A 19,837-nucleotide genomic window follows, 5' to 3' on the forward strand; every position below is an offset into this window, starting at 1 on the left:
TAAAATATATTTAAAAAAAAAAAAAAAGAAAGAAAATCACAGGGAAAAAATACTGTAGTATTTTTGAAAAAAAATCTGTTCATAAGTGGCCCCAAAAAGTATGTTTTACTTTTATAGTCAGAAACATGCGATTCAAAACTGTGTTGTTCAAGGGTCAACTGTATGTACACTCTTAGATTATTTTAACATATGTTTTGAAGATTTTAATTATGAAACATAACAGAAATACACAAAACATAACTGTATAAAGATTAATTATAAAAAACAAGTACCTATATAACCACCAATAGGACCTAGAAATATATCATTGCTACATCCTGAAGAAGCTTGCTGTGTGCCTCTCCTAGCTTATAAACCACACTTTTGCTCAGAGGTATGACTAGTCTGACATTTATGATAATTATATCCTTACTTTGTGATGTTACTATCTAGGTTTCATTGCAAACCATATAGCTTAATTTTGTCTGCTTTTGAACTTTATATACATGGAATAATACTGTAAGTGTTCTTTTGTGTCTTCTTTCAGACCTAAATAGTATGTTTGTAACTTTCATCCATGTTATTATATAGAACTATAGTTTAATTTCATTGCATATAGCATCATATTATTTGAATATATGTAGCCATTCTAGGGTTGATGATGTTTTTGGCCGTTATGAATACTACTGCTATGAACTTTTTTTTTTATGTGTGTGCTGATGGAAATGTGCAGGAGGAGTTTCTCTGGGCCATATTTGAGAGTGAAATTGCTGGATCTTTAGTTTTATTAGTTAATGAACAGTTTTTCCAAAGTGGTTGTACTAATTTGTCCTACCAGGAGTGTGAGAGTATCCCTGTTCCTCCTAATCCTTACCAGTATTGTCAGACTCTAAATTTTGCTAATCCTTTGGGTCTAAAAATGTTCATTCTAGCAAATTAACTGAGAAACCAAAACCTTAAACTTGAGAGAGAGAGAGAGAGAGAGAGAGAGAGAGAGAGAGAGAGAACATGAAAAGGACTAAAGGTTTTGACTTTAAGAAACATAGATATTCAGAGCATTTTTATTTAAGTTTGATGATAACTTCTGCCTAAGGAGTAGTTACTTATAAAGTCTTAAAGGCATGTTATCTGTCTATACCCTCAGAAGATCAGGAACCTTGTCTATGTTTTTTTTGGGATGTATGTGTGTTTTGAAACCACTGTATCTCAAATAATGCCTTGCACAGTTAGTGTTCAATAAATATTAATTAAATGAATTCAGCCTGACTCTTGCTACTCTTAAATCTTCTGATCATGATTGTCCTATTTTAATATCAGTAGTTTAAGACAATTTTTGGTGAGGGCTCATTCCATTACTGATAATAACCAGATTTGGTTTACCAAAATAAGAGAAATTCATTTGTACCAGTGTAACAGTTAAAGATAATGTTTACATTTTCAGGAAAAGATGCCATTTTTAAGGAATTATCCCCAATATATGCAGTATTTCTTTTCCTGCAAAAGGGAAGATAGCACCAGAATTTTATGCCTACATGAGGCTCCTGAAGCCTTGCACCCGCTCTTATTCCTGTTTCTATTTTGAGTCACTTTGTAGGATACGCTAGATTATTAGGTGGTGCAATGGTGGTGTTTAGCCAAGTTACCTCACCAGTCTTCAACAGGAACCTCAGTGTTACAACTGTTTATCAAAACCATAGGAACCATGGCTTTGTTTAAAATGCATCTTGTTTTGGTGTAATTGACCTACAGAACACTTTTTTTAAAGGGGTATTTTACATAAAAACTTGATAGTAATTCTTTCAATATTTTGTGAGGGAGCTGGCAAAAGTGATCACTCCTCTCATGTTATTGTGGGGCAAGCCACTTATTTCATTTTGCTACATTCATAGGCCAGTTCATTAGAATAATTAGCTTTGGATTTTCCTGACTTTAATTTCTAAGTATTATCTTTTTGAAAGATCACTAAAAAAATAGATCACTCAGGACTACAGATATAAGAATGGTAATTTGACTTGTAAATCTTAGCAAATGTACACCTGCTTTTGTAAGATTTCCCTATTGCAAAATAGCCAAAGTAAGGACTTGTATGAGATTCAGAATCTAGTTAAGTCTGATTCATCATCTCTATTTCCAACAGAGATTTCCTGTTAGACAAGACAAATTGGTCTTCCTACTACTGACTTAACTTGGTAAGTTTTCACATAGTTTTATTTTAAATATAGCTTAAGATGAGGAAAAAAGTGGAATGAAATGCAGAGAAATATTTACCATGACTTTAAAAAATGCACATCTCGAGTGCAATCAATCTACTGTTTCATTTCAGTGCAAATGGTATGTAAAGTTGGAAGTCAAAAAAGGTAAGCATGTAGGGTGGTATTTAAAAAAAAACACACGAGCATTATAGACTGTGAAAGAAACACTTTTGTAAGTGCCTTCAAGAGAAGTTTTATTCTAAATATTCATCCCTGGAGTAAACTAGAGTTATTCTTCTGGTGACTGTTATATACAGATAGGATTAGGCTATATAATGATGGTGGAGAGGAGAAAAGATGTTTGGATTTAAATTTTTAATCAACAGTTGATAATGCATGATTTTGAAACCTTAGAGTAAGATTATGTTTCTCCCAAGAAAAGATCTTCAGGGAAATTAGAATTGCAGTTTACAAAAGGAGGTACCTTAAAGCAATTCATGGGCTTCATTTTACTCTATAAAAGGAGTTTGATGTTGAGCAGATTGCCTATGTTGTATGTACTCTTAGAACCCATCTTTTTGTGGGTAACTTTAAAAAATCTTTCTACCATTCTGGCTAGCATCTTAAAACTTTTACTTTATGGTATGAGATTCTTGCCTCAAATGCTTAAGTATGTTTTTACAGTGTTTTAGTGGGTAAAACAGGTGTTATTGCTTGTTAATCTAAATTCTGACACAAATCATTGGGAGGCAGGAAATTCTGTCTAACTTTCCCTTGTTTTGTCTGCCTGTGTGGTTTTACTTTTTCCTTGTGTCATGAATTTTGGAATGAACATTTAAAGCTGAGAACTTCCTGCCCATTCTTTGTTCCATTTATTTTAGTTAGAACCTTACCATTTACATAGAAATGGACTTATTTTCATAACTTTAGAAGAAGAGAGAATTTATTTTCTGCCAATATTTGCTAGGCAAGGAGCATGGGTTCATGTAAACAGTCATCAGATTTCTTTAGTTAAGGCCATAGTTAAAGGAGAAGATGAAAGCATATGTATACCTCAGTCTCTTATAGTTAGAGGGAGGTCTAGGTGTCTCTCATAAAGAGGTAGCTCCAGAAAATACTGAATTCTGTTAAAATAATTTTTTTAAACTAGATAGTATTACAGTAGTTAATGCTGAAGAAAATTGATTGCCCATGTAGTAAATATACCAAATCCTCTGGAGCATAGTGAGCTTTTTCAGCTTCTAAATTGTATATCTTAAGACGAACTTAGCCTTTCTTCTTTGATATGCATTCTTTGGGCCCTTTCTATAGCCAGATTGTGTTAGCAAGAAATACTTTTAAATGGCTTGGCTAAAGTATAGATGGCCACAGAGAACCACATGTTGAATTTGGCTTCTATAAAGGCTAGAGGAACCTGTGGGTTATGCAACCTCTCCCTATTTGTTTCATAAAATGACTCTTGTTTTTGAGGTCCTTGCAGATTGGACACACTTGAATTGTATTAGTGCCAAGCCTTTCATCTGTTTACTATTTGGATTTTATAAGGTTCCTCATAGTTGTAGTGGAAGGGAAAGGGTGAAAAGCCTTTCAAATCTTAAAACAACTTTGGGAATATAATTATATAGAAATAGAATCTTCTTAGCCATAAGGTTTTCTTTCCCTCTCTCACTTCTCCCCCTCCTCTCCTTCCTTTCCCCTTCCCACCCCTTCTTTCTTTTTAATAATTCTGTTCCAGTTCTTGTTTTAGAATAATTTTTCTCAACCTAGAGGAGAAATCTTTGATAACATGTGGGATGTGTTAAAATCTTCATCTTTCCTAACTTTGCTCTTTGTGGCCTTAGAGATTTTCACCCAGGCCATTCCGTTGAATTAACATGTTGTTATAATTTTTGAAAAGATTGGAGTTGTTGATTGTTTAGTTTTGCCTATCCAACTTCATTTCTAAAGGTGTTTTCCTTTGGAACTGAGATCCACTTTGAAGTGAAATAGCCCTGTTATAATCAGATTTGTTTGCTGATTTGGATTCATGTCGTTCTATTTCAGACATCTCCCAAATGATGGATTTTGAAAGTAATGTGTGGAGAAGCTTAATCTGATGAACCCTATCTGCCTTTTAAAAAAAGCAGTTGGAGGAGTTTTTCTTTTTCCTAGCAGGGTTCTAATTAAGAGCAGCACATCACCTGATGGTTTTAAGCCAGGTCTTGTGAAATCTGTGGTGGTTGTAGCCATGGTTTATTCTGCTGTGTCCTCCATCCAAGTGGAGACAGGATTTTTTTCTTCCATTGTTTTGTAGATATATTTAGCTCAATAGTAATTTGTATTTAAATTAAAAGCAAAAATGAAACTCAAAAAGTCTTTTTAAGGTCTAAGGAGACACAGTTCTACAAGGCTATTGAGTCGCATCTGCCTGTCTCTTTCCAGGAGAGACCTCTGCACATGCAGCAGAGCATGCATTGCATTGCCCCTGCACGTATTTTTGGGGTAGAGAATTAGGCTATTATGTCTATGTCAACAACTCGCACATAATGGATAGTTTTCAGTGGAAGGGAATGATTCCCCAGACCTTAACTTAAATTGGCAATACATTTTTCTGCTCTTTGATTATTTTGCTACCTGGAAAAGTTGCATCCAAAGTGAAAATTATTCCATATTTTAACCTTTGAGCTGGCTGCTAAGGTCTCCTTGGGGACAGGGACACTTTGTAGTTATTTATAACCTTAGAAAAGGGCAGTACGACTGTAAACAGCCAGCACACACTGAGGTTTGGGAGTCGGTGGGAGCGTTTGTTGGTTATCTCACTACTTTCTATGAGTTGAAATTCATGTACCTTCTTGTTCATTCTGACTTTGTCTGGATGAGCCTTACTAGCCAGGCTAGTCCATAAGACTCATATCTTATAACACTTAGAGTGAGGAGAAGGAAAAATAACCATTTCAGGTATAAAAGCATATCTAATCCTCACAATCATTTTAGATTCTATGCTTGTCTAAAAGATATCTGTAAACTGGGAAGATCTTAAAGGTATTGACATGCATACATAATACTATGCTTGTTTCTGAGTTTTCCTTATATACAACAGTTGCAAGAGCAATTCAACTCTTAATTAGATAAATATTTGGCTGTGGCAGAAAGTATGTTCTACATCTTAGTCTGGTATAGGAAAAACTTAGTTATGTATCTAGATATGTTTTAAGGTATGTATTTGTGTGCGTGTGTATGTACATATATTTTTATATATTTACATAATAAATAAAAACCTTAGATTTTTTTTAATCAAAGAAGAGTGTAGTTTTGGAATGTATTAATTCTTTAAAATTGGTGTGAGAGCAACTGATAATTTTCTTTGTTTAATGTTCTATTATTTTAAAAGTATGCCTGGGTTCCTATGCTGTTATTCATTCAGCAACTCCCAAACTTTAACATTTTAACTAGAGCTCGTTAAGGAAAAGCTAGGATTTCAAGACAGTGAGTCTAGTTATTCAACAACAATTTTATTAACAAATATTTATTTACTTTTTAATACATTTCTATTGATTTTAGAGAGAGAGGAAAGGAAACGGAGAAAGATAGAAACATTGATGAAAGCAATGATCGGCTGCCTTCTGCACAACTCCCACCCAGGATAGAGCCTGCAACCCAGGCATGTGCCCTGAACGGGAATCGAACCGGGGACCTCTCAGTGCATGGGTTGATGCTCAACCATTGAGCCACACTTGCCAGGAACAAATATTTATTGAGTGCCTACTATACCATTAGGCACAGGGGGATGCTCTTCTCTCATTGAGCTTAACTTCTAGTGGGGAAGACAATAGACAAGTAAAAAAAATTAAAACAATAATTTCAGATGGTGTTAATAAAGAAGAAAATAAAACAGGGTAATATGAAGAAAGGAATGGACTAGAAGTGGGCTTTAGATCAGATGGTCAGAGAAGACCTCTCTGAGGATATTACATTTGATAGAATATCTAAAAGACAAAAGGGAGCCAGCTATGAAAAGAACCGAGGGAAGAAAGAGCTTTTCAGGTAGAGGAAAGAGCCTGATGTGTTCACCAAATCGAATTAATGGCTTGAGTGGCTGGCATGGTGCTTGAGAAGGCTAAGTGTTAGATGAGGTCAGGGAGGTGCAATGAGGCCTTGGCAGTGATGACAGAAGGTACATTTTATTCGGATAGCAGGGGAAGCCACTGAAGAATTCCTGTCTTGTCTCTCATAAGGGTCAGATTTAGAAGCCGTCTCATAACTTAGAAAATTTATTTTTAAATGCTGCTTATTCCTTTAAAATTTTTAACTTATTATTTGAAAAGGTAATATAGTCACATAGTTAAAAATTCAGAAAGTACAAAAGGGAATACAATGGAAATTCTCCTTCCCAACCAAGTACCCAGTTTCTTTCCTTGAAAGTAACCAATGTCTCTAGCTTTACCTATACTGTATATATCTTTTAAAAATATATGTTAAAACAGATAGCTTTACCCCTTTAAATAGAAAGAGCTTCCTCCTTCCTTTTTAAAATTTTTAAATTTTTTTTTGTTAATCCTTACCCGAGGATATTTTTCCATTGATTTTTATTTTTATTTTATTTTTTTAAATAAATCTTTATTGTTCAGATTATTACAGTTGTTCCTCTTTTTTCCCCCATAGCTCCCCTCCACCTGGTTCCCACCCCACCCTCTGCCCTTACCCCCCCCCACTGTCCTCATCTATAGGTGTACAATTTTTGTCCAGTCTCTTCCCGCACCCTCCACACTCCTTTCCCCCCAGAGAATTGTCAGTCCACTCCCTTTCTATGCCCCTGATTCTATTCACCAGTTTATTCTGTTCATCAGATTTTTTATTCATTTGATTTTTAGATTCACTTGTTGATAGATATGTATTTGTTGTTTAGATTCACTTGTTGATAGATATGTATCTTTACCTTTTTCTTCTTCCTCTTCTTAAAGAATACCTTTCAGCATTTCATATAATACTGGTTTGTCGGTGATGAACTCCTTTAGCTTTTTCTTATCTGTGAAGCTCTTTATCTGCCCTTCAATTCTGAATGATAGCTTTGCTGGGTAGAGTAGTCTTGGTTGTAGGTTCTTGATATTCATCACTTTGAATATTTCTTGCCACTCCCGTATGGCCTGCATAGTTTCTGTTGAGAAATCAGCTGACAATCGTATGGGTGCTCCCTTGTAGGTAACTGTTTTTCTCTTGCTGCTTTTAATATTCTCTCTTTGTCTTTTGCTCTTGGCATTTTAATTATGATGTGTCTTGGTGTGGTCCTCTTTGGATTCCTTTTGTTTGGGGTTCTGTGCGCTTCCTGGACTTGTAAGTCTATTTCTTTCACCCGGTGGGGGAAGTTTTCTGTCATTATTCCTTCAAATAGGTTTTCAGTATCTTGCTCTCTCTCTTCTTCTGGCACCCCCATAATTCGGATGTTGGTATGCTTGAAGTTGTCCCAGAGGCTCCTTACACTATCTTCATATTTTTAGATTCTTTCTTCTTTTTGCTTTTCTGGTTGGGTGTTTTTTGCTTCTTTGTATTTCAAATCTTTGACTTGATTCTTGCGATCCTCTAGTCTGCTGTTGGATCTCTGTATATTATTTTTTATTTCAGTCAGTGTATGCTTAATTTCTAGTTGGTCCTTTTTCATATCCTCGAGGGTCTCACTAAATTTATCGGCCTTTTCTAGAAAATTCTTGAAAAACCTTATAACTGTGGTTTTGAACTCTATATCCGGTCGTTTGCTTTCCTCCATTTCTTTCATTTGTGACCTGTTTCTTTGTCTCAGCATTTTGGCTGCTTCCCTGAGTTGATAGAGTGGTTTTGTGTGCTGGGTGTCCTATAGGGCCCAATGGCTCAGCCTCCCCAGTTACCTGAGGTGGACACTCTTGGTGCACCCCTGTGTGCACAGTCTTGTTGTAGTTAAGCCTTGATTGTTGTTGGTATCACTGGGAGGAATTGACCTCCAGGCCAATTGGCTGTGAGGATCAGCTGTGTCTATGCTGGGAGAACTTCTGTGCTGAGGTCACCCTTATGAGACAAGACTTGCAAAAGCCTCTGTGCTCAGCTTGGATGGGGTGGAGTCTCAGGGCAGAGCAGACAGCAATGGCTTCCCTTCAGCCCTGCCCTAGAGGCCCCTGGGTCTCAATGTCCCACGGTAATTGCTGCAAGCACCTCTGAGAGAAAGCTGCCCTCGAGTTTTGCCCACTGCCAGACAGTCCAGTTTCTCCCCTAATGAGTCTGGGTCCCCAGAGTCTCACCCGGAACTGGAGTTCAGAGCCGTCGGGAGCTTTTGTCTCCCTCCTGATTGAGAAAGCCAGCCGCGTACTCAGTTGCCAGCCCTCTCCGCACATGGGCCTCCATATCTCTGCCTTCTGAAGCTCCTCTGAGTCTCAGTGTGCTTTTCTCTTTCCTTCTGGTTGTAGAATTTCCACTCAGCCAGCCTTCCTGTGGTTCTGGATGATGTCCATTTTGTCTTTTAGTTGTAGTTTTGAAATTGTTGTGCGAGGCAGCAGTTTAGGTGTTTACTTATGCCGCCATCTTGGTTTCTCCCACCATTGATTTTTAGAGAGAGTGGAAGGGAAGAGGAGAGACAGAGAGAGAAACATCAATGGGTTGCCTCCTACACACACCCCGACCAGGCCCAGGGATCAAGCTTGAAACCAAGGTACATGCTCTTGAGTGGAATCAAACCCGGACCCTTCAGTCTGAGGGCCAATGCTCTATCCACTGAGCAAAACCAGCTAGGGCCTCATTCCTTTTTATTAAAAACAGATGCTTATTACATTGCCTATCTGTATCATAATTTAATCTAATCCCCTGTTCATAGACTTTTAGGTTGTTTCTATTTTGTGATTACAAATAGTGCTATAGTGAGAAACATTTTATATTTATCATATAGTAGGGTAAATTTCTAGAAGTGGAATTGCTGGATCAAAGAGTATATGCATTTTTTATTCATTCTGATACACATTTCTCTTCATGGAGATTGTAACAATTTATGCTCTAATCAGAAATGTTCTTCTTACCCTGGGCAAGTATTATCAAACATTTTGATCTTTGCCAACTCACTGGGTGAATCAATGTGCAGTTTAATTTGCATTTATGTTATTATGAATGAGAGTTGAACATATTTTCACATATTTAAGAACCATTGGTATTTGCATTTCTGTAAACTATTGGCTGTTCTTTACCCATTTTTCTTTTAGGCTATTGACTTTTTTCTCATTGATCTTTAGATTCACTTAATACTAAATACCTCTTAAAGATTTCAAAAACAAACATAGTGTTATATGTCAGTTTATATCTCAATTTAAAAAAAAAGAAGTTAACTTATAAATTTTGTTGTTGTTAATCCTCACTTTAGGATGTTTTTTTCCATTGATTTTTAGATAGAGTGGAAGAGGGAAGGAGGGAGGGGAGAAGGAGAGAGAAAGAAACATCAATGTGAGAGAGACACATTGATTGGTTGCCTCCTGAACGTGCCGGACCAAGGCATGGATTGAACCTGCAATCCAGGTACGTGCCCTTGACTGGGAATTGAACCCTTGACCTTTCCATGCATGGGCCAATGCTCTAACCACCGAGCACACCAGCCAGGGATAACTTACAGATTTTATAAAGAACATGGTAAGGGACATAAGAGAAACCAGATATTTCCTTTGCTGATTGAGGTCTCTCTTTGATGACTCTTAGTTTTATTTTAAGAAGTATCTCTAAATTTTTAAAAAGTGCATTTAGTATTTGGTTATACTAGATTGAACTAAAAAAAGTTTACGTATAATAAATATTCAAAAGTCATTCAAACGTTGCAACAGAGAAAGTCAGTATGACCTATAATAATCTGTCCTTGGGGTAATGAGAGAGAAGTTATTACCACCTGGGCCATATATGATTGAAGACACTGTAACAGAAGAGTCACAAACCCTCCTTTGAAGTCACATCAGTTTCGCAAAAATGAGTATACCCAAATCTTTCTATAGTTTAGTTTCTTCTCTCTCTCCCCCTCCCTTTCTCTCTCCTTCCCTTAATTGTCAACAATCCTTTTGGCTTCTTCTGTTTGGAAAATGCAAACGTCTCTCAGGTTTAAAATAGTTACGACATTGGGATTTTTCCTTACTTGGAAACTGTACAAGTCTTTAAACCAAAAGAAAAAAAAAGCGACAGGCTTTTAAAAAGTCCCTAATAAACCATTCTTTGACAAGAAGCTATGTTCCCAGTCATCTAACTTGTGCATGTTTGTGTATTATGTTGAACCACATGAAATTGCCCGTATTTGGCTATTTTCAGCCCACTGAACAATGACATGGATCAATCTACTATATCATGGATCAATCTACTATATCCTACAATCTTATTCCTGTAATCTTTTTTTTTAAACATATCTTATTGATTTTTCACAGAGAGGAAGAGAGAGGGATAGAGAGTTAGAAACATCGATGAGAGAGAAACATCGATCAGCTGCCTCCTGCACACCCCCCCACTGGGGATGTGCCCGCAACCAAGGTACATGCCCTTGACCGGAATCGAACCCTGGGACCCTTCAGTCCGCAGGCCGACGCTCTATCCACTGAGCCAAACCAGTTTCGGCTTATTCCTGTAATCTTAAGGCTGATGGATAGAAGGCTAATGCATAGATATCATGTGTGGATTATGCCTGTTTTAGTTGTTGGTTAAAAAAAATTCTTTGAATGATTATATTAGATTGAAGATGGAAGAATGCTTGTAGAGAATAAAAGAAAGATAAAAATAACTGTATAAATTGTCTATGTAACACTTATCAGAGACTCTGCTAGCCTAGCTCTGTGTATACTGCAGGTTAAACTATTGCAACACTTCCCCCTGTTGTATCCTGAAAGAATCCTGGTTATGTAAGAGTTTAGTTCAAATTACTGATTTTTGTCTTCAGAATGAAAGAAATTATAGCCAATCTTTTTCTCCATGTAGAATGAAGATATACTTAATACTGGATGAAAAATTCACTTTCCCAGGGCTGAAACTGGAGAGTGCCAGGCTAGGAGTTTTTGGCTTTGTTTATAACTCATTCAAAAGAACAAATTAATTATTTTCATTACATTGCAAATCTAATATACTCAGCACTGTTCAAAGGGCTCTTTTAGAGATATGTGAAAGAAACAAACAGAAAAGTTAATGGACTTGAATGCAATTGGATAAATGTTTCAGCCATCAAAGTATTTTTGCTGAATGCCTTGTTCCAGGCAGGCTGCTAGGTGGTGAAGGGGATACAAGGAATAGTTGCAAGTTCCTTTTAAGGAACTTAAAGTCTACTAGAGGCCACAGAAGTGTTCCTAAGTGTAAAAGAAGGCAGAAAAGAAGTGCACTGTGTAGGTTCAGTGAAAGTATCTGCATCATAATATCTGCTAGGAAACATTCTGTTAGAGATTGTTATTAGTTGCTATCTGATATTACCTTCATTGGAATTTGAGCAGTGTTACAGTTGACAGGTATTTTAAGTATATTTCTTGGTCTACTCAGAAGAGGTGTAACCTCACAGGTCAGGATTTAATAGAGTGAACAGAAAAATAAGTGGTGGTATTTAACAGATATGTTCAGCCTCAGAGTTGTCAACATACTGGGAAGTTTTGCTAAGCTTTGGAGAATAAATTTCTCATTTGAGAACTTGACAGTTTGTCCTAACTTGTTTGAAGCCGGGAACAATATATTTTGGTGCTAGTTGTCTCCTACACAGGTTCTCAAACCATGACCCTCAAATAGACCTCCTCTTTTCTAAAATTGTTTTTCTGCTGGGTATCTGCCGAGGTTGGCGTAAAGTGCTAGAGAGTTCATGTAACACCAGGCTGCTTTGCTGATCAACACTTCGCCCATGGTGCCTGCTATGAGTGAAATTAATTAGACTTGTGCTATCCTAGTCAATTTCCCTCTCAGCAGGTTGTGTGGTAGAGCTCCTCAGAATCTAAGGCTGATTCTGCAGTTCTTTTAGCTACCAGGTTGGACATTTTTTAAAAATTGGAAGAAAGGTGATATTATTAAAAAGCACACAACAACAATAAAAGACTTGGCTACAAAATGAGTGAGAAGCAAAAAAGAAAAAAAAATGGCCAAGACTAAAGTAGTATTTTTTCTTCTGGTTGTAATAATGGACTATGGTTCAATAGCAACAATTAAGCCATTAAAATAAACAGGTTTTTAAATTTGTTCTTTTCTTAGACCTAGAGAATTCTTAAGTTATTAATTATTAGATAAATTTGAAGTATTTTTAAAACTTTAAGATAAACTCAAATTAGTATGTTATGATTGCTCAGGATAGAGCTGAGCCTGCACCCCACACCTCCAGAGCCAAATTCTATGCTCTTAACTAACACGTAAATTTCACATCTTTTAAGATTTTGAAATTTTATTCTGGCCTCTGCTGGCAGTAATGGTGACTGGGATTTGTAAAACTGCTTTATGGTGATTTACTCATTGCTAGACAGACAGTTCTGTGAGAATGTGTTTTCCCTCAAGTGCAAGCCTACTTTGATCATAGGTGATCCAGTGTAGCATTTGTTCTCTTTTTTTGATGTTTTCATGGAATCAGGAATTGCACCAGCCAAGGAAGCTCAAATGCCAATGCAGTGCTTAGTTTGCTAGCTTAAGTGAAATAGCACATCATGTTTAAGATTGTTAACTCCATCTCTGATTATATGGGATGCTTTAGTTGTAAATGACTGTAGAATAGTGTTTAAAACCAGTGGGGACTCTGGTCAGACCAATGGTATTACTCTGTGAGGGTAATTACTCCCTCTCCATGATCTTCTATAATAATAAAAGGGTAATATGCTAATTAGACTGGATGTCATTCCAGACGTCCTTCCTGATGAAGCTAGGGCCAGAGGGAAGCCAGCCCGGTCCTGGGTGCCTGAGGGCGGCCAGAGGAGGGAAGTAACCCAGGTCCTGGGTGCTGGAGGGAAGCCGGTGCCGGCAGCTGGGGGAAGGAAGGCCTACTCTTGCATGAATTTTCGTGCATTGGGCCTCTAGTTATTATATAAGTGTCAGTGACTATGTATGAGTTGAGTGATTCTTTTTTTGTAATTCATTTACACCTATTTCTCCAAATGTTTTGAGGCAGTTTCCAAAAACACTTAACATAATAGAAAAGAATAATCAGTTGAAGGAATTATAGTAAGGGGAATAACAATGTTAAGTAAATAATAAAGCTATTATAGATTGAGCATTTGAATCTGTATAGACTATATCATATAGAAAAACCTATAGTTTCAAAAGATAGGTCACAGATTTGTCTCAGGGCTTCTTTTTTTTTTTTAATATTTTTATTGATTTCAGAGAGGAAGGAAGAGGGAGATAGAAACATCAATGATGAGAGAGAATCATTGATTGGCTGCCTCCTGCATGCCCCACACTGGGGACCGAGCCCACAACCCGGGCATGTGCCCTTGACCTGAATCGAACCTGGCACCTTTCAGTCCGCAGGCTGACGATCTATCCACTGAGCCAAACCGGCCAGGGCGTCTCAGGGCTTCTTAATAGCCAAACAAAGAGGACAACATAATCCTATATAATAAAGAGGTAATATGCAAATTAACCCTCACACCCTCACAAGATGGCTGCCTATGACCAGGCTGGCAGGGGGGGTTAGTGAGGGACAACCAAACAACTGAACAAGCAGGCTGCGTGGGGCGACCAGGCCGGCAGGGGGGGACTGTGAGGAGTAATCAGGCCAGCACGGGGGGCAATGAGGGGTGACCAGGCTGGCGGGGGGGGGGGGTAGTTAGGGGCAACCAGGCAGGCAGGCAGGTGAGCGATTAGGAGCCAGTGGTCCTGGATTGGAGAGGGTGCAAGTTGGGCTGAGGGGACCCCCCCCATGCACAAATTTCATGCGCTGTGCCTTTAGTAAGATTCATATTGTCTGTCCATAGTTAAAAACAAACCAGTATTTAGGAAAGAAATTTCTTCCTTGGGTGTTATAAACCAGATAGTGTGTGATATAATGGAACAAATCCTTACTTTATTCCTACAATTAATACAATATATTTTTTAAAGTAAAACAGAACAGTACAAAGAATAATACACATTCAAGTAGTTATCATCCCAAATTTAATAGTCATTTGTATTGTCGTATTTGCCTCAGGTCATCCTTATTTTAAAAGATATATGAGAGATCAACTTGAAATGTCTTATTTCCCCAGCCTCGTTGTTCTCCCTTGGTGTCCCATCATGACTCTGATGCATAGCTTGTCTTTTTAACTTCTGTGTGCATACACCTGTAGATAATATATCATCTTAAATTTGTATAAATAATGTACTATACATAGATAGCATTACAAAAGTTGTTGTTTTTTTATTAGCATTGTGTTTGATCTCATGGTGCTGTAGAACTAGTTAATTAATTTTAATTCTAAAATATAGTTTTCCACTATATGGAAACTAGAGGCCTAGTGCATGAAATTCATGCATGGGTGGGGTCCCTAGGCCTGGCTAGCAATCAGGGCCGATTGGGGCCAGGCTGATCAGGGCCCGGTCAGAGAGGAGGCAATGGTCGCCAGATGCGCCGCTGCCATTGTCGGTGCCCCACCACCATGTGGTTCTCCCCCTCCCCCCCCCTCCTTCCCTTGCCACCGTGCCACCACTGTGGTGGGTGGGCAGCGGGCTGATTGGGGCCTGCCAGCCAGGGGGAGGGACAGGGCATGGGAGGTTTGCCACCAGCTCTGAGGAGGGAACTGGCCCTCGGCCGCCCTGAGAAAGGGGCCAAAGGAGGGACCACAGGAGGTTGGCCAGCTGGGGGAGGTTGGCTGTGGGAGCACACTGACCACCAGGGGGAAGCCCCTGCATTGAGCATCTGCCCCCTGGTGGTAAGTGTGCATCATAGCGACCAGTCGTTTCAGTCACTTAGGCATACATACATACATATATACTAGGGGCCCGGTGCATGAAGATTCGTGCACATGGGGGTGGGTCTCTCAGCCCGACCTGCACCCTCTCCAATCTGGAAGCCCTCAGGGGAGCCCTCTCCAATCCGGGAGTTTCTGTCTGTCTTTGCAATCATATGAGTGAATTGTCTTGAGACCCCAACCCAGTTTGGTTTGTTGCTCACAGAATAATAGAGGCTTTTTTTTCTTTGCTTCATTGGTGGAGATTTCCTGGAAGTTTTAGGATATCTTCCCTTTAATTTTTTCTAGACACTCTGATTTTACTTATGTCTCTCACCTTTGCTTTCCCTCTATCCCCCACCGCAACAGTAACTTGCTCCAGGCACACTTTGCTCTAGTGTCTAGGAGATCCGCCTGCCACCAGAACTACGACTCCCAGCATTCCTGGTGCTCCCCACACTCTGGGCTTCCGCTTCTGGTCCTGGGACTGCTACCAGAACTACTACTCCCAGAATTCCTGGTGCTCCCTGTACTCTGGGTTTTCCCTTCCTGCTTGGTCTCTGTCCCACGGCCTCCCACTCTGCCAAGTCCTCCAAACAGCCAGCTCTCCCTCTCTGCTCTCCGTCTGGTGGCTTGGGGAGCCAAGTACTCCAAGCCACTCCACTCTCCACTGGCTCTCCCGCTCTGCTCTCCGCCCGGCGCCTGTGTATGCAAATTAGCCTGCCATCTTTGTCGGGTTAATTTGCATGCTCACTCCGATTGGCTGGTGAGCGTAGTGGAGGTATGGTCAATTTACATGTTTCTCTTTTATATTTATTTATTTATTTATTTATCTTTATTGTTTGAAGTATTACAAATAGTAGTACATATGTCTCCTTTTTCCCCCCATTGTCCTCCCCCAAGCCTCCCTTACCCCCCAGTACATGCCCTCACCTGTCTCCCCCCCCCCCCCCCCCGCCTTCCTCAGTGTCTTGTATCCATTGGTTATACTTACATGCATGCATACAAGTCCTTCGGTTGATCTTTTACAGTGCCCCCCCCCTGCAACCTCTCCTGCCTTCCCGCTGAAGTTTGACAGTCTGTTCAATGCTTCTTTGCCTCTGTATTTTTTTCCCCATTTCTTTCCTTTAAAAAATCTTGCCTCTGCAGACTAGAAATAAGCATATAATAACAAAAAATGTTTGAGTCCCAATTTCAATGTCCAACAGTTCTTAGTCCCCGTTTCAATGTCAAACAGTTCCTTATGTGTACATGTCAGCAATGATCTCTGGATGGTGGGCACATGGTGGCAATGCAGGTCCGACCCTCTCTGGTTTGGTCCTAGGCAACCTGCAGCGACGTACAGCTGCTGACTGCTAGCATGGCAAGGCGTCGTCAGCGTCTTCCATCTCTGGACTGTTTCTCCTCTTGTCTTCGTGGTTGGAGCAGACCTGTCAATTCCTCTCTGTTGCAGGAATCCACATGGTCTTGGAGTTGTTTTCTGAAAATATACAAACATATTCTCGACCAAAAGTTAAAGGAATCTTTTCTATATAATTGATTTGGGATCCTTTTTATTTTTGCCCAAGCGATTTCCTGTTTCTCTTTTATTATATAGGATATATATATATATATATATATATATATATATCCCAATTTAGATCTCCTTTGAATGGATTTTCATTTTGCTTCTAGTTTTTTCATTGTTATAAACAATGCGACATTGAATACCCTAGTCTATGTCTTCTTGTGTCCATGTGCAGTTTCTCTAGGGCAGTGATTCTCAAAATGTGGTTCCAGGACCAGCATATCAGGATCATGTGGGAACTTTGTTAGAAATGCAAATTTAGAGGCTCATTCCAAACCTCTGAATCAGAAACTCTGAGGGTGAGGCTCAGTAACCAATTTACTAGGTGATTCTGACACACACTAAAATTTGAGAACCACTATTCTGGTGCATTATTACAGTTAAAAGTAGAGTTGCTGAGCCTTGGTGTACACATATACTCAACTTCACAAGATATGGCCAAATTCCCATCCAAATATACTTTCCCACCAACAGTGTATGAGAGTTCCCATATCCCTATACACGGTTTGGTTGATATATTTTTTTTCCTCCTGCAGGTCTTATAGATGTAAAATGTGTAAAATGTTTTAGAGCGACTTCCTTCCTTCCTTCCTTCCTTCCTTCCTTCCTTCCTTCCTTCCTTCCTTTCCTTCCTTCCTTTCTTTTTTTGTTAACGATATTTTTGTAAGGTAGATGGCCTTTTTCTTAATGATTTTATAGAAATAATTTACATACCAACTCATATATTAATGAAATTATTTCTTTGTCATGCATTGCAAGGAGCTTTTTTTTTTTTCAGTTAGGCTTTGTTTATAATACTTTAAAAATTGTAACCTAATTCACCCATTTTTTGAGTGGCATTGGAGGGGAGAATTTTGAATTGAATTTGATTTACTGCTGGGACACCCTGCTAAGATGTTTAGCAGTTATTTGAAATGGTCTGTGTTTTATGACAGAGGTCAAAGTTAGAGAGATTTGGGGAATATTTTTATAAAAGCAGAAATTTGACACTGTTGGGATGGATAAAATTTCCATGAAAGAGAATGTTGGGAAAATTGATAAAATGACTGAGGATTAAACCATGGGGAGCATTAGTGGAGGAAGAATATCCAACAAAAGAGATTGAAGAATGTTCATAGAACAGAGAGGGCAAGAGCAAGGAGAAGAATCTGGAAAATTGAATAGTGATGGGGTATATAAGTGGGGAGAGATCTCTGCTGCAAAGAAAGTAACCCATGTAAGAAAGGGGTAAATGTTGCCCTTCAAGAGAGCAGCTAGCAATGGGTTGAGGAATAGAAACCTACTCTTCATTAGTTTTTACTGAAGTATAAGAGAAGATGAGACAGTGGTTAGCGAGGTAACGAGGTCATTTCCCCTCAGGAGTAGAGTATTTGTGTCTCGGGTGAAGGAGCTGGTGGCATAGTGTGTGTGGTGTTCACTGTGCTGTCTCCTCTTCAGGCAGCCTTTCCATAGATGTACTTCATATGCCTATTGAGTACATTCATTCAGTAAGATAATGTTAAGTATTGTGCAGAGGATTGAAATAGGGTGCTGTAATTGTTATTAGTAGACTATATTAGATTAGGCGATCTTCTCCTAGGTTAACGCTTAAGTTTGGGATCGGACTTCTAAGTAGCTATTTGAATAATAAGAGTAGAGAATTTTAGGCAGGAGACAAAGTTTCCAGTCTTTGTCTAGACTAGAAGGTCAAACAGAAATAGTAGGATCATGTGCCATTAATCTAAAACATCCTTTTGCTTCTTGTGTCAACCAGGGTGAAAAGAAAACAGAAATTTTTGTCCTCTGACTTTGGAAATCTTGTTTAACCTTCAAACTGGCGATGTCAAGGGTTCCAAGTCCTCCACCTCCGGCAGAAATGTCGAGTGGCCCTGTAGCTGAGAGCTGGTGCTACACACAGGTAAGTTATGTTTCACCCTGTAAATCTTTGCATATAGGGAGGATTTGATGGGCGAAAGGAATAAGATTTCTTTCTGCATTGGGTTTTCTGCTTTCTCAGGGATGTAACTGCCAAACAGTAGATAGATAAGATATTTGTCAGCTTTCCATTCCTTGGTTCTCCAAGTGGAATCAACACCCTAGGCCACGGTCTTTCACTGGAGATTAAAAGGGGGGACTCTGAAATTAGACCCACTTACATCCTCCTTGATGGAAGTGTGTTCCTGTGTTGGGGAACTCAAAAGGAAACTAGGTTTGAGATTTTCGACCCCAGGTAGTGGCATCAACATCTCGATTGTCAAAACACTGCTCTGAACAAAGGCTCATTGTAGGTATGGCTTTCCCACCCCTGTCCATGTTTTTCCTACTTTCCATTCAGTATTTCTCAGAAGCTGAGGAAAGTTATGAAAGCAGTTGGTCACTGTGAGATTTCTTAAAATGTGGATGAGGGCCCTGCCGGTGTGGCTCATGGGGCACATGCCCAGGTTTCAGGCTCAATCCCCAATGGGGGTATACAGGAGGCAGCTGATTGATATTTTTCTCTCATCGATGTTTCTATCTCTATTTCTCTCCCTTCCTTTCTCTTTCTTAAAGTCTATAAAAACATGTATTTTTAAAATGTGGGTGAGAGAAAAGCTGAGCCTCCATGCTGGCCAAATAGTGCTATCTTCCTCTGGGATCATGTAGAGGGAGGGAGCGGAAACAATGATCTGATCTTCAGCCTGTTTTTTAGGTCACCCACTTATTTAATTACTTCCTGGTTTTCTATCAACAGATCAAGGTAGTGAAATTCTCCTACATGTGGACCATCAATAACTTTAGCTTTTGCCGGGAGGAAATGGGTGAAGTCATTAAAAGCTCAACCTTTTCATCAGGAGCCAATGATAAACTGAAATGGTGAGGAGGAATACATCTAGCTGTAAAATTTTTTCTAAAAGTTGCCTGTTTTGCTTGGTTTTATGGGGAGATTTACTAGAACGTAAGGTCCTTGGAAATAGGGACTTTGTACTTAAAATTCCCCAGTGTCTACGACTGTGCCTGATACACATAGGTGCTTGCTATGTAATTGTTGAATTAATTTAATGAGTATATCAGGAATCTGCAAGTTCAAATGGCTGTAGGGTAATGTAAATGAGTAAAGAGGGCCAGTGTTGTAAAAGATAATCCATATTTGGTGTAAGTGTTGACTATTAGGCAAACCAGCTAGTTGTCCTTCTAAAAGGGGCAGTGGTCACTGAGATCCAGCTGACTATAGCTATATGTGAATAAGGGCTGACTATTGCCATACTTTCTGATTGTTTAAGAAAAGTAAGAAATCTAGATTTTAACAT

The 19,837-nt window shown here is 39.0% G+C and overlaps 1 protein-coding gene across 3 annotated transcripts in view; it reads left to right on the forward strand.

Annotated features, from left to right (window-relative positions):
• Positions 1–19,837, forward strand: part of SPOP (speckle type BTB/POZ protein) — a 74,741-nt gene that overhangs the window by 36,314 nt on the left and 18,590 nt on the right. Inside the window, exons 2-4 of one of the 3 annotated variants that reach the window (XM_028128686.2) lie at positions 2,117–2,168; positions 18,325–18,468; positions 19,282–19,403. In XM_028128686.2, the coding sequence (XP_027984487.1) occupies positions 18,391–18,468; positions 19,282–19,403 (200 nt within the window). In that variant the 5' untranslated portion in view covers positions 2,117–2,168; positions 18,325–18,390. Of the gene's footprint in view, positions 1–2,116; positions 2,169–9,600; positions 9,675–18,324; positions 18,469–19,281; positions 19,404–19,837 lie in introns of those variants that run through there. The other 2 variants (XM_054709542.1, XM_008153726.3) reach the window with 2 other exon arrangements.

This window comes from Eptesicus fuscus, chromosome 20 (genome assembly GCF_027574615.1).
Source record: "Eptesicus fuscus isolate TK198812 chromosome 20, DD_ASM_mEF_20220401, whole genome shotgun sequence".
Taxonomy (NCBI): domain Eukaryota; kingdom Metazoa; phylum Chordata; class Mammalia; order Chiroptera; family Vespertilionidae; genus Eptesicus; species Eptesicus fuscus.